Source organism: Balaenoptera acutorostrata, chromosome 19 (genome assembly GCF_949987535.1).
Source record: "Balaenoptera acutorostrata chromosome 19, mBalAcu1.1, whole genome shotgun sequence".
NCBI lineage: Eukaryota > Metazoa > Chordata > Mammalia > Artiodactyla > Balaenopteridae > Balaenoptera > Balaenoptera acutorostrata.
This window is the reverse complement of record NC_080082.1, coordinates 66,942,950-66,957,064: the sequence shown is the minus strand read 5'-3', so window position 1 is coordinate 66,957,064 and position 14,115 is coordinate 66,942,950. Positions and strand designations below refer to the sequence as shown.

The following is a 14,115-nucleotide window of genomic DNA, read 5'->3' as shown; positions in this document are numbered from 1 at the left end:
TGAATCTCGAGCTGCATGTCTTGTCGCTGTAAATCTTTGTCTCTCCTTTCCTCTCCATCCCGCCCTGATCGCTCTCCCTCTTGTTAACTGTTCTGACACACATGTCTGCCCAGCCCTGACTCTCTGACCTAGGTCTCTTTCTGTCCTGCCCGTGTCTCTGTCCGTGTCTGTTCACTTACTTTCACTGTCTCTCCTCACTACTCCCCCCGCCCCCGAGTCTGTGTCTGTCTGTCCTGTCTCTCTCGCTCCGCATCTCTACGCTCACCCTACCTCTCCCATCCTCTTTCAGACGCCGGCCGGTACCCAGGGTTGCCCTGGAAACCGCCTGCACGGCCCACTGGTTACCATGGAGACGCCCGGGCCCGCCTACCGCCCGCGAGCACCAAAAAAAAAAAAAAAAAAAACTGTCATCGCGCCGCGCACGCGCGCGGAGGACTGGCTGACCTCCTCCCGGACAGGAGCCGGCCGAGCCTCTCTCCAAGGCGAAAGTGGGAGAGGCTCGCTTGCAGTCCTGAGGGCGGTGGAACAGGTGGCCGGGTCTCCGCAGGGGGTTGCCATGGAGACGGGGGCTGACGGCGTCCTAGCGAGGGCCCTGATTGGTGCAGAACCCTGCTAATCGCCGAAGCCCCGTAGAGAATTCAGGGTGACTTGGTGGAGGCATGCGCGGTTGGGACGGCGGTGCGGCCGCCCGTTGCCCCCTGAGAAGCTTGCTCGCGTCGACGGGCGCCTGGACGCCTGGATTTGAGGCTGGGAGCGCGGGAAGACGCGGCCCGGAGTGTGACCCGATCGTTGCGAACAACGCTGCCCCGGGGCACAGCGGGAGGAGGGTGGAAACTGAGGCTAGGGTGGGGGACGGGCAAGGCGGCGCTCGGGCTGGTGCGTGGAGCATTCTGGGAGACATAGTCCGGCCAGGGAGGGCAGGTGGGCGAGTGCGCATGCTCAGGAGCGCGGAGCGGCCCGCTGAGCGCGGAGGTGAGGGCGGGGGCCCCTCAACCGGGAAGGTTCGGGCGGGGACGGGGGCGGCGGCCCAGCGGGATCGGGAGCGCAGGACAGGGGCCTGGGTGCCCCCCGTGGCCGGGCCCAGCGCCGTCGCGCGAGGCTCGTCAATCACTGCGCGTTGCCACGGCGACAGGATCTGGAGTCCCCGCCCCCAGTTGCCATGGCGGCACCCGGACCTGCCCCGGCTCCCTAAAGCAGAAGGTGCCCGCCCAGGCTTCTGGTAAATGTAGTTCAGGGAGCTCCGCAGGGCCGGCCCGATTACGGAGGCCCAGCTGTCTCCTGGGGTTTCAGGTTGACTTGGAACCTTGAGGAGCGAAGGTTAGACCCACGGGATCAGGCGGCCCTCGAAATCGAATCCACTTCCTTAATAAACTCAGATCTCTCCACAAAGGTCGCACTGTACCTCCAGCTGCAGAAGGAGCAGCGCGAGTGTGGTGGGGGTGGGGGAAACGGAGGTTCACAGTGGCACAGCGACATGCCGAGGTTACGTGGCAAATAGGCTGGGCAGAATCTCCGACTTTCCTTGCAGTCCAGTGGTCTCGGCACCTTTGTAGCTCCCCTCTGAAAACTCCCCCGTTACCTCCTAGTGCCACCTAAATCAGGAAACGGAGGAGATAGTGGGGCACTGCGTGTTGTGATAAGTCGGGCTCAGAGAATGCGGCTGAATGGGGGGACAATGGTGTCTGGGTGCTGGGCCATACAGGTGACCTTGCACAGGTGTGGGGTGGGGCAGGTGCAGTCAGGCTGCGCTGTGAAACCGCGCTGGGAGGGGAGTGGTCTGAGAGACAAGGCGGGAGAGTGGACGCTGCAGTGATAGACTGGCGTTGGTGGGGGGAGGGGTGGTAGTGGTGCAGATGCCCAGGCAGTGGATGTTGTAGGTGGTATTCACCTGGTAGGGAGAGGGATGCAGAGCAGGGGTTAGGTGGTGCGTGTAGAAGAAGCGTGGGCTTTGGGGGAGAGACGAGGTGCCTTCTGGGCCTAAGAAGCAGCCCAGGAACAGGGGGCTACCAGAGACCCTGCACAGGCCCGGCTAGAGAGGCTCACCGAGGGCTCACCAGCCCCACAGGTCCTTGGCACGGGACGGCCTCCGTGCCTCCGTTTCCTCATCCTCCTTCCACTTGGCGGGTCTCCGGATTCAACAGCGCAGCATCCAGTAGGCTCTCAAAGCGCATCGTCACCGCTGTCCTCATCGCAGCCGCCTCACCCCCTTCCTCCCCCAGGGGGAGACGCTGGCCTCAGAGCCCCAGCCTGCTCTTTCCAATGAGGCCCACGGCTCTGGGCTCCCCGGGCCACGCACCCCCAGAAGATGAGGGGCCCATCACGGTGAAGCTGGAGGAGTCTGAGGAGGAGGGTGAAGCCGCCCCATGGGATCCCGGCCCAGAGGCTGCACGACAGCGTTTCCGGCACTTCCGCTATGAGGAGGCAGTGGGTCCCCGCGAGGCGCTGGCCCGGCTGCGGGAGCTGTGCCGCCAGTGGCTGCGGCCCGAGGTGCACTCCAAGGAGCAGGTGCTGGAGCTGCTGGTGCTGGAGCAGTTCCTGGGCGCGCTGCCCGCCGAGATCCAGGCCCGCGTGCGGGGACAGCAGCCGGGCAGCCCTGAGGAGGCCGCTGCCCTGGTCGAGGGCCTGCGCCGGGAGCCAGGAGGGCCCCGGAGATGGGTGAGTCGGTGGCCTTGGGGTCGGGGCTGGAACTGTATGCACCTCTGCCTCTTCCTGGGCGGTGCCATGCTCAGCCAGACACTGGTCCCTTGTGGTTTGGAAGTGGTCACCTGCGGCCGACCCTGTGTGAGGGCAGACGGGGTTCCAGGGCCAGCCTCACTGGCCCATCCCTCCATCACCCAGAGGCATGGACAAGGGATGCAGGGTGGGGAGAGAGGGTGGGTGTCAGCAGCAGGAGAGCAACTGCAGGTGGTCCCTTCACGCCTTGCTCAGTCCCTGGTGGACATGGGTCCTTAGAGGACCTAGTCAGTCGGGACCCCTGGGGTCCCAAGATAGGGTGGATGCCCGTGAACTCCCGACCTGAGCTCCTGATGGCAGGGGCACCTCCCCAGGTCACAGTCCAGGTGCAAGGCCAGGAGGTGCTATCGGAGAAGACGGAGCCCTCCGACTTCCAGCCCCTCCCTCAAGTCACACCTCGGGCTCCAGAACCTGGGCTTGAGATGCCCCATGGGACCACACAGGAGTCGTCGCTGGGCCTACGGGTGAAAGAGGAGCCTGGGGTTACAGAGGATCCAGGTGAGGGTAGGCAACGTGCCCATGCATTGGTGGTCCCCACATCCCGCCCAGCCAGTGGCCGTCATTATCCCTCGCATGCCAAGCCTGACTGTCACCACTGTGGTTCCTTCCATGTTCTCAACTGGCATGGAGCTGGCTATTGGGGTTTCCTGGTGTGGGAGGCATGTGGGGTTCTCTCCCTGAGGAGATCCACTGGGGGACATTAGCCGATTGCTCGAGAGCAGACAGAAGGCTGGAGTATGGGTGGGCACAGCTGAGGAAGGACCCCAAAGTGCTGGGGAGCATTCCCTTCTCTCATACGCCTCCCAGGCAGGTGCCAGACATGCCCACCCACACCCTCTGCCATTCCTGTGTGGACCCTTAGAGCCCCCCTGACATGCCCAGCCCCAAGTCTACACCCAGGTCTCACCTCACCTGGACCCCAGCACCTGGCACACCACTGAGGAGGGCATCAGGGTGGGGGGCCCCTGGAGCCGCCTGACCCCACCCTTCCTCTCCAGAGCTTCTGGACTCTGGGCCTCTAACCAACCCCCAGGAGGCCACTTCCACTGTCCTACCTGAGGAGGCCCAGGTGAGCCCCTGCTCTGGGAGCCTCAGTGGGTGGGGGTTGGGTAGGTCCCTCCCGGGGCCTAGCCAGACACAGGCGAGCAGTGACCACTGTGGTTTCAGGGCTGTGGTGTGGCGCTGGACCAGGCCTCTCCCCATAGTGAGGCTGGGCCTGAGGGGTCCTCATGGACGGAGCACCCTGAGGCCCTGTGGCAGGAGGAAGCTGGGAGCATCTTCTCCCCAGGTGAGTAATATGGGGCCCTCCGCACGGGCAGCACCACCCCTGACCATCCCACCCCTGGCCCTGCTCAGGTGGCCCCCTTACTCCGGCATTCCCCGAGCTCCTCCATCGCCTTCAGCGTTCAACCTGCTTTAGCATCTCCTGCCCGTGAGAGCCAAGCCCCCCACTAACCTCATGGCTCCTCCAGCTGCTGCTCTCCGCCCCCAATAAAACCTCCTGAGAGCAGGACTTGTGTTCCCCACGTCCGCTCCCAGCCCCGGCACCCTGGATGGCCCCCGGGTTCTGGGCTTGCATCCCACTGATTGGGGGGCGGGGCAGAGAGGGACAGCAGGTTAGCAGACAGGGTGGGCAGACAGGGGGGACCTTGACACAGGGTGGGGCCTGGGCAAGACAGAGCGGTGCCCTGCTCTCAGGCCAGATGCCCTGTGCTGTCCCCCTCAGCCACACAGCCTACGACGGTCTGCCGTCGGCCAGGCTCCCTGCCTCCTTGTCCTCCCTGTTCCCTGGACCCCTTCTCTTTGTTGGTTTACTCCCTTGTTATTCATTATTTATTTATTTTTTGGGCTGCGTTGGGTCTTCGTTTCTGCGCGCGGGCTTTCTCTAGTTGCGATGAGCGGGGGCTGCTCTTCGTTGCGGTGCGCGGGCTTCTCGTTGCAGCGGCTTCCCTTGTTGCGGAGCACAGGCTCTAGGCACACGAGCTTCAGTAGTTGTAGCACGCGGGCTCAGTAGTTATGGTTCGCGGGCTCTAGAGCGCAGGCTGAGTAGTTGTGGCACACGAGCATCGTTGCTCCGCAGCATGTGGGATCTTCCCGGACCAGGGATCAAACCCGTGTCCCCTGCATTGGCAGGCGGATTCTTAACCACTGTGCCACCAGGGAAGTCCCACCCTCTTGTTCTGGTGAACCTTCCTGTGAACTCTGGTGTGGGAAGTAAAGTTCTGAGCTATGTTCCATATCTGAAACACATTTGTATTACACTGAATTTTGGCTGAAGAATTCTTTTTATTAACTCTGTCTCAAAACATTTTTTTTTAATTGCTGTGAAACTGGGTCAAAACATTTTTTATCACCACTGTTGGTGAGCCCTTTCAATTTGAAATTCACATTTCTCAATTGTGGGAAACTGGCTTGCATTGTTTCTTTGATTTCCTTCCCCTCCATTGTTCTGTTCTCTTGTTTCTGGAATGCCTGTTACTTGGTTATTGGACTCTAGGACAGATCCTCCAATGTTCTCTCCACTGCGATTTCCCCATCCCTTTCTTTCTGCTCTATTTTCTGGAAAATGTCTTCAGTTATAGCCTCCAGACCCTCCTTTGAGATTTGCATATCTGCTAGCAGAGTTTTAATTTCCAGGAGTGTCTTCTTTCCCTGAACATTCATTTTTTTAACCACTTTCTGTTATTCTTACAGTTGTAACATCTTTCCTTATTTCTCTGAGGATAACAATAACTTGTTTTTTAAGCTTTCTTCTTCCAGTGTGGTCTCTGGTCCCTCTGGCAGCTCTGAGCAGATGGGTGAGGGTCTTATCGGCCAGGACAACAAATCGGGGCTGGGAGGGGAGGGTGAGCGGTTCACTCCCCAAGGAGACTCACTTCTTGGGCAACGTGAGTGGGTGGGTGGAGCATGAGTGGGTGCCACTGAAGCAGTCGTAGGGCAGTCTGGCTGGGCTGCTTGAAGGCACCCCTGCTGTGAGGATCTTCAGTTCTCTCCTCTGAGTGTTCTCAGAAGGCACTCCTAGCCTCTTGCCAGCATCCGGGGAGAGAGGCTAGCGTCGCAGCGCCCAATGTGACTTCCCTTAACTCCCTTGACTCCCTCAGGGTCCTCTCCCGCCCTCAACCCAGCCCTTTGCCAGGATGGGAGAGGAGGTCCAGAAGTCAGAGCTACAGCACTGCCCACTGCTTCCTCAGAATTCTGTGCAGACAGACCCAAGGCTGTTCCCTGCAGCAGCCCTGCCCAGCTTCAGCTTCAGCTTCTGAAACAGCTTCCCCAGCCCGCCTGGTGCCCCTGCCCCTTCACCTGCCTGGCCAGAGGTACCTGGTACCTCCAACTCCTGAACTTTTCAACCTCTGGGGTAAAACGGGTTGATTTCTTTCAGTCTTCCCCACTGCTGACTTACTATTCGCCTTCTCCAGTCTGCTGCACAGTTACCATTTGCCCATTTTGCTTTCCAGAGTAGAAAATATCAGGGATTTGTTTGTTTCCTCTCTTCTTCTCTTCATCTCTGTGGACTTTATGCCTTGTAAAAACAAAACAAAACCTTTATGGTGGTTTTTAATGTTGTTTCACAATGAAACAAATTTAAGTAGATACCATTACTACCCAGAAGTCCCCATTTGCTGTTTTTTATCAATAAGGATCCAAACTCATTCTTTTTTCATAACGTCCATGTTTTGTGGATACTGATCCATCCTTTGAGAATTTGCAAGTACCTTATGTTATTTCCGGCCTTGTTAGTTAGCTCAGTTTCCTTGGGTGTGAATGCTCCCACTGGGTGCACTGCTGACAGCCTGCCCTTCACAGCTCTGGGGGCTTCTTATTTGTCCCTGCCCTAAGCGTCATCCTGGGTGAGGGACTGCCACAGGGTCCAGCATAACTCTGAACTGGAAGGCTCGTCTGGGCCCCTAGCCATTCAATGGAGATACCTCTGCAGCCTCACTGAAAGCAAAAGGTCCGCGGGTGCACAGGGCTCACCCAGGCTGTGTCCTCAACCCCCAACTTCATGACAGAGCCTGGCTCTCGTCCTCAGTCTCCACAGCCTCGGCACCATACGGCACGGTGCACCAGGCTCTGGATTCCTGAATCTCACCGTCCTTTCTCGCTTTGGAGCTGCCCCAGGTATTTTGAAAGCTCTTTTCTTGTGTTCCATCTGTCAGTTGTGCATGTTGAAGCTGAGAGAGTAGCATCTGATACATGCCCCTTCTGCTGTTTCAGTCTTCAGCTGGCTGGCCAGGCTTGGCTCATGCTGTGTAGCTGACGCTCCAGCCTGGACCTGCTTCTCTCAGCCCACAGCCCCCCGGTCTCTCTGCTCTCTCCAGCCACACCGGCAGTTCCACCCCAGGCTCCTCGGCGGGCTCCTTCTCTGCAGTCCCATTCTTTCCTCAGGCTGCACTCTTCCACAGTCAACCACAGCTCATCTCAGCCGCCTTGGTCTCCCCATAAGGTCTCCTGGCTGCTCCCCTTGCCCTCAACCGAACATCTTCTGTGCAGCCAGTGCTTTTATCAGGAGAACATTTTGAATTGCTAGGACATTCACGTGTTAGAAAATTCAGAAAGCACAAGGGAGTATACAGTGGAATGCCCCTCTCCTGTATCACATGGTCCTGCACCCCAACAGCCAACATCACCGGTTTTTTGTGTGTACTTCCAGAAAGATTCTCTGCGTAGAAGAACAAACACAAATTCAGGTGCATACTCATTGCCCGCTTTTAAAACACACGTGGATGCTTAATCTTCCCCCTGTTCCACGCCTGACGTTTTTCACGCATCTTCCCACTTGAACACACAGCAACGAGCGCCCTCCTCTTTGGACAGCTGCATAGAGCCCACTGGGGCTCACCGTGGACACACCCGTTTATCCACCCAGGCCCCTACTGACATTCCTTTGGGTTACTTTTCAGTGAGAACTGAGAAACCTCCTACACCGGTCATTTCACACAGGGGGGACACAACTGGTGGAGAAGCACCTAGACGTGGAACTGTTGGATCAGAGGGTGGGAAATTGGACGCTTTGATGCACTTTGCCACACTGGCTTCTGTTGATGCTCACCAGCGGTGCACACAAATGCTTGGGTTCCTGGAGTTAGGGTGTGGAACCGGAAACGAGTACGGCCCTAATACGCACTTTGCTTACTAGGAGGAGACTGAGCATATTTTACAGAATTTAAGCATCAGTGACATTTCCTTTCCTTTTCCTGCCCTTTCCCGTTTGTCAGGTTGTCCGTCTTTCTTGTTGATTGATTGGCGCACCTTACTTTGGTTAATTAGTCTCTTGCCTCTGGAGAGTTCTCAGTTTGTCATTCGTCTTTTGACTCGGAGGGTTTTTGCTGTGCACAGATGATTTCCTTTGACACAGTATAGTTTTTCTGAGTTTTCTTTGGCAGCTGATAGGTCTTCTGTCACCTACTGAAGCCCTTGCTAGTCTCCCAGTCTCCTTGCTTTAACTTCCTTCTTCTCCGTTGCCTGTGCTCACATCGCCTGCCTCCCCCAGCATCTAATGATGGAGTGCTCACAGCATGGCTGGAACCTGCTCCTTTTATCCGCAGACACCCACCCCTGTCTGATCACATGCAGGCCCAGGACTCCGTAGGCCATGTACATGCCACAGCACCCATGTTCACGTTTCCCGGCAGACTGGGCCCAACTCCTGTGCCCCACAGCCTGCGTGTGGCCTCTGACCCTCGGAAGTCCCGTGGGCATCTCAAGGAAGGCACGGCAGACAAAAGTCCTGGTTGCCTGCATTCCCTGCCTCTACCCCCTGCCCTATTCCCTTCCTGTTGGCTCCACTTCCAGCCTCCCTCAGACCCACCCACAGCTCTGCATTTGTGGAAACCATCATCACCCACCCGGACAGTGCAAGGGCCACCTGCCCCACCTTTGCCCTACAGCCCTTCCAGAAAGGCGGTTTTTACAAACTTAAGTCAGACCTGGAAAGCTTGTCCCCAGCTTTTCAGTCTTCCACCTCCTGAAGGGTCTGTCCCATTGTCACCTCCTTAGGGAAGCCTGCACAGATACAACCCCTGCCCCTGCCCACGTCACTTCTGTCTGCCTCCTTGGTCAGTTTCAGGTCGCTCTAGTTCGCACCGTTTCCACAGGGCTGGAGTGGCTCTGGGCACAAGTGGGTTCTCTGTCATGAATGAGTGGATCCCCTTCTGCAATGCAGGGTTTACACTCCAGATGGACAGCATCTCTGCTGGCCCAGACACTGTGAGCCCCCACGTCCACCTCCCCTGGAACCTCGGCGTGGCCAGCCTCACGGGCCGACTCGAGTCACCCTCCCTCGAAGGTGGCTTCTCACACGCGCTGCTGCTCTCCAGCGACCCGGGAGGTGAGCAGGACCCCACGTACGATCCCCGCCAGGGCGTGGGCCCCGGGCTGGCCGCCACTCGCTGGCGTGCCCCCAGGGGCCGGAGCCGGGGTCGAGGTCGCCCCAGCACAGGCGCCGGAGCCGTGCGAGGTGGCCGCTGCGACGTGTGCGGGAAGGTGTTCAGCCAGCGCAGCAACCTGCTGAGGCACCAGAAGATACACACGGGAGAGCGGCCGTTCGTGTGCGGCGAATGCGGCCGCAGCTTCAGCCGCAGCTCGCACCTGCTGCGCCACCAGCTCACGCACACCGAGGAGCGGCCGTTCGTGTGCGGCGACTGCGGCCAAGGCTTCGTACGCAGCGCGCGCCTGGAGGAGCACCGGCGCGTGCACACGGGCGAGCAGCCCTTCCGCTGCGCCGAGTGCGGCCAGAGCTTCCGGCAGCGCTCCAACCTGCTGCAGCACCAGCGCATCCACGGCGACCCCCCGGGCCCCGGCGCGGCACCCCCCGCGCCTCCTGGCGCGCCGGAGCCCCCAGGCCCCTTCCCGTGCAGCGAGTGCCGCGAGAGCTTCGCGCGGCGCGCCGTGCTGCTGGAGCACCAGGCGGTGCACACGGGCGACAAGTCTTTCGGCTGCGTGGAGTGCGGCGAGCGCTTCGGCCGCCGTTCGGTGCTGCTGCAGCACCGGCGCGTGCACAGCGGCGAGCGGCCCTTCGCCTGCGCTGAGTGCGGCCAGAGCTTCCGGCAGCGCTCCAACCTCACGCAGCACCGGCGCATCCACACGGGCGAGCGGCCCTTCGCCTGCGCGGAGTGCGGCAAGGCCTTCCGCCAGCGGCCCACGCTCACGCAGCACCTGCGCGTGCACACGGGGGAAAAGCCCTTCGCCTGCCCTGAGTGCGGCCAGCGCTTCAGCCAGCGTCTGAAGCTCACTCGCCATCAGCGGACGCACACCGGCGAGAAGCCCTACCACTGCAGCGAGTGTGGCCTGGGCTTCACGCAAGTCTCGCGGCTCACCGAGCACCAGCGCATCCACACAGGCGAGCGGCCCTTCGCCTGCCCGGACTGCGGCCAGAGCTTCCGGCAGCACGCCAACCTCACGCAGCACCGGCGCATCCACACGGGCGAGCGGCCGTACGCGTGCCCCGAGTGCGGCAAAGCCTTTCGCCAGCGGCCCACGCTCACGCAGCATCTGCGCACCCACCGGCGCGAGAAGCCCTTCGCCTGCCAGGACTGCGGCCGCTGCTTCCACCAGAGCACCAAGCTCATCCAGCATCAGCGCGTCCACAGTGCAGAGTAGCCAGCGCGCGCTGCACCCCCTCTCCGCCCTCACCTCGGTCCTCCGTGCGGGGGTGGGGGGGCGCTGCTGCAGAACACCTACCTCGCGGGGATGCTGTGAGGCCTGTGATCACGTGGGTACAAGCCAGCCCTCTTAGGGCCCGGTGCCCAGTAGGTGCTCAATAAACAGTACACGGAACCTGCGTCTGGGTCTGCACCAATTCAGTTCCTCCCCACCTGCCTGGGTCCCTCTCTGCCCACCCCACAGGTCCACCACTTTCTTTGCAACCACATGATTCCTGTAAGAGCCAGAGCCCCCTGCAGATGTGGCCCCTAGCAGAGCCTGGCCATATCTGTGGGGTGCCCCCCTTGCACCACGGCTCCTGTACTATTTGCCCATGTTCCCTTCGACCCACACATCTGCCGGCCCAGCCAGCTGCCAGATGAGGACCTGGACTGGCAGAGTTCTCCCCAGCCAGCCAACATCATCAGGTGCTGAAGTATCAGGCTGGTGTCCAGCAAGCCAGAGCCGGCCTGAGAATGTGTTTATGAAACTTTAAACCTAGGGAGCCACTTCTTAGGTGTGAAAGCTACAAGGCTTTACCTGGGAATCCATATTCTTGCGAGACTTTCCTCTGTTCCCCGCAGACTCCAGCCAGTCCGCGACCCGCAGGCGGCTGCAAGCCCCAGGCCATTTCCCCAGCCCTCTAGTATCGTTCCCATCACGCGCCGTTCTCCTCCCTCCCCGGCCCCACGCACAGCCCCTAAGGGCTCCCGCACGGTGGGAGGGCTCTATCGTGAGTGTGTTCAGTAACGAGTCGCAGGAAGCACAGCCGGCAGCAGCTTTCCTGAAGATGGACAGATACTGCCAGTTCCACTTCCGTGTCCTGCAGACTTGAGGGCGGGCGTCTCTGGAACCCTCCAGCCTCTTCCGGTGCCATTGCTTCTTTTGCCCCATCTTCCCCTTCCATCCTACTGCTCAGGCCTTGACACAGCTCCCCACTCCACCCATGGGTGCTGTAAATGCCAGAGACAATGGAGAAAGGCAGCTCCAAAGAGGGCATCTTCATGCAGCAGGGTCTGGCTTGGGACTTAAACCCCACTCCAGGAGGGTGTCAGCCTGCCCTTGGCCTAGAGGGTTCCAGAACCGCCCTTCTAGGCCTGTATGTCCAAGCTTCTTCCAGAAGTGCAGCTGGACTTGCCCCTGCCACTGAGTCACCCTGGTCCCCTCAAGACTTGGGCCCTGGTATCAGGGAAAGACAAGCCAGCCTGGGCCAGAGGCTTCCTACAGACATGCTAGAGAAGGCATGCTCCCTGCCTCAGCCCCCCTTCCTCCCCTTCCCTATCCCTCTCTTTTCCCCACCTCCCCGCTAGTCTAGCCCCAGCCAAGACCAGAGCCACGCTGGCATCTACTACGTCTGGCAAAGTCAGCAGCCGCCCCATGCAGGGGCACTCCTGTGTGGCACAGTCACGGGTGGGGCGTCCCCAGACCCTCTGACAGCACTCACGGTTCTCTCTGATCACAAAAGGGATTCTAGGAAACCTGGGCTGGGATCTGTAGAATCAGAGGGGAGAGGAAGGCAGGGAGGGGCTGGGAGAATCAGATCAGAGAAGGCATATGAATGAACATTGAGGTAGCCAGTGGTCTCAGGTTAGAGGAATGTTGCCGGAACTTTATAAATCCTGTAACATGGCTTTTTTTTTTTTTCTTTTTTTTTTTTTTTACAACTTGTATGACTTTTATAATCTGAAACAAAGAAAACAAGAAAGCTCTCATCTTTGATCATCTTCGTGTTAATCATGAAGGGAAATCTGTGCAGATACAACTACATAAAAACATGAAATTTCACACAGGAAAAATTACAGTAAACATGAAAAGCATGGAGACATCCGGCCAGGGCCCCACACCCGAAGCCTTGAGAAGTCCATGGACCCACCTGCCAAAACAGCCCTCTGAGAAGAAATCAACATGAACAGCTATGTGAGGGCCACCCATGAAAGGTCATTTCTGCAGCTGGCCAGGCACACCTCTGCAATCCAGTCATGTGGCTGCAGGTCGAGAACCAAGTGTTACCATACTATCATCAGGGCTGAGGGATTGGACTGAATGACCACTTCGCCCCACTTGGCCAGAGCCATATGAGGCACCCAGGAGAGGAATACCAAAGCACTGGTCATCTAAGAAAGCTACAACAGTGCCCAGCCAGCCTGTACCTGAGCCCATACTGTTCACTCCCAAGCCCAGCCTCCCCATGCCACGTCCATCCAATTATTCTCACCAGAAGCCTAGCCTCCCGAATCTATCCACTTCTCTCCATGCCCCAGCACTGTTCTGATCCCAGCCGTCCATCTCCAGCCTGGAGGCCCACAGCACTCAGCCTCTCTTCCCTGCCTACTCCCGCTCCCTCGTTCCCCAAACAGACCCTTTCTTCCCAGTGTCAGCTCCCAGAGGCTACGCTAACAACCCTACGTGCACTTCCACCCTCACAACTCACCCGCCACGTTCTGCCCAGTCCCTCCAAGGCACTGGCCCCAGCTTCCCTCAGGACGTCTGCATGTGCTAAGCCCTAGGTTGCATCCTAAGAGGCCGCAGGCCCAAGGGCCACAGGCACCTTCGCCACCAAAACCACCTGTGCCTCTCTGCCACTTGAGTGGCCACGAAGGTGACAAGGAATATACAGCTTAGCTGCACCACTTCCAACCCAGCCCCCTGCCTCAGTTAGGCCATCCTCTCCTCCCTGGTCCAGAAACCATGGCCCCCTTTGCCTAGCATTCTGTTGCATGGTCAAGTCTTCCCCCACTGGACGGTGGGGAAGCCACAAGATCAGAGATCACGCGAGTCGAGCTTTGGCTAGTCCTCTCCAGGGAACCAATTCCCCATTCCCAGATGGGCCCTTAGCGGAAGGGCCTCAGCAACTGGCCTGGGGATGGGCACATGAACCAGGCTGACCAATAGAAACCACCCCTGAGACTTTGGCTGGAAACCGCAGTATGGTCATCAACTCTCACGTCCTGTACAAAAATAAATAATCAGCAAGAGCAGAGCGGATGAGAAGAACGGAGAGGGAGAGGGAAATTGAGTCTGGAAGAGCCCTCTGGGTCCCAGGACCAGCCATGTCTGAAGCCTGAGAACGCTGGGACGGTTGCAATCTTGTCAGCCCCAAACCTGAGCCGTTTGCAGCTTCTGCTCTCCCATCCTCACCCCGGCGCCTCTCCAGCGCTCAGCTCTCAAGGGAGTCAACGAAGCTGGGAGTGTGAGGCTAGGACAACTAGAGGGCTGAAGAGGGGCGTCTGGGATGGTGGAAAGAGAATGGAAAAGGGTGAAAGGGGGAGCGGCTGCACAGACACCACTGGGACCAGTCCACGGAGCCCAAAGACGCCGAGGGCACCTGGGCAGGGCCTCTGAGGAGGCTGGGGCCGGGATGGACGCCAAATCAAGACCCGAAGGGGTAGAGCCGACTCCCTGGGGTGAGGATGGGGCCGGGGTCGTTCGCCAAGAGGAGGCCATGGACTGAGCCTGCCCACCCCCAGCGCGGGCCCAACTGGGCCGCCGGGACTACTTCTCCCTTGGTGGTCCGTTTGATGGCGGCACGTCGCCTCAGCGACTGGATGGGACGTGCGGCAGGAGCCTCATTCGGACGCGGGCAGGCTGAGAGACAGAGCCCCCGCCGCCCCACGGGCCCGGCCCCCCGCCCCAACCAGCCCTCGCGGCGCCGCTCACCGCCTGACGGTTCCCTTGGTGACAGCCTGAAATCGCAGAACCGCTCCGCGCCGCGCTTCCTCCCGCCCACCCCCGGGCACGCTG

The 14,115-nt window shown here is 59.4% G+C and overlaps 1 protein-coding gene across 2 annotated transcripts; it reads left to right on the top strand.

Moving 5' to 3' along the window:
- The first annotated feature begins 849 nt into the window (after positions 1-849).
- Positions 850-10,507, top strand: MZF1 (myeloid zinc finger 1). 2 transcript variants are annotated; one of them, XM_057534240.1, is made up of 6 exons: positions 850-972; positions 2,220-2,655; positions 3,048-3,237; positions 3,732-3,802; positions 3,901-4,021; positions 8,897-10,507. In XM_057534240.1, the coding sequence occupies exons 2-6, from the start codon at positions 2,260-2,262 to the stop codon at positions 10,330-10,332; spliced, it is 2,214 nt and encodes a 737-aa protein (XP_057390223.1). In that variant the 5' UTR covers positions 850-972; positions 2,220-2,259; the 3' UTR covers positions 10,333-10,507. The 2 variants fall into 2 exon arrangements, with proteins under 2 accessions (XP_057390223.1, XP_007175444.2); XM_007175382.2 differs by lacking the exon at positions 850-972 and having other exon boundaries at positions 1,854-2,655; positions 3,048-3,231.
- Positions 10,508-14,115: the final 3,608 nt, after the last annotated feature.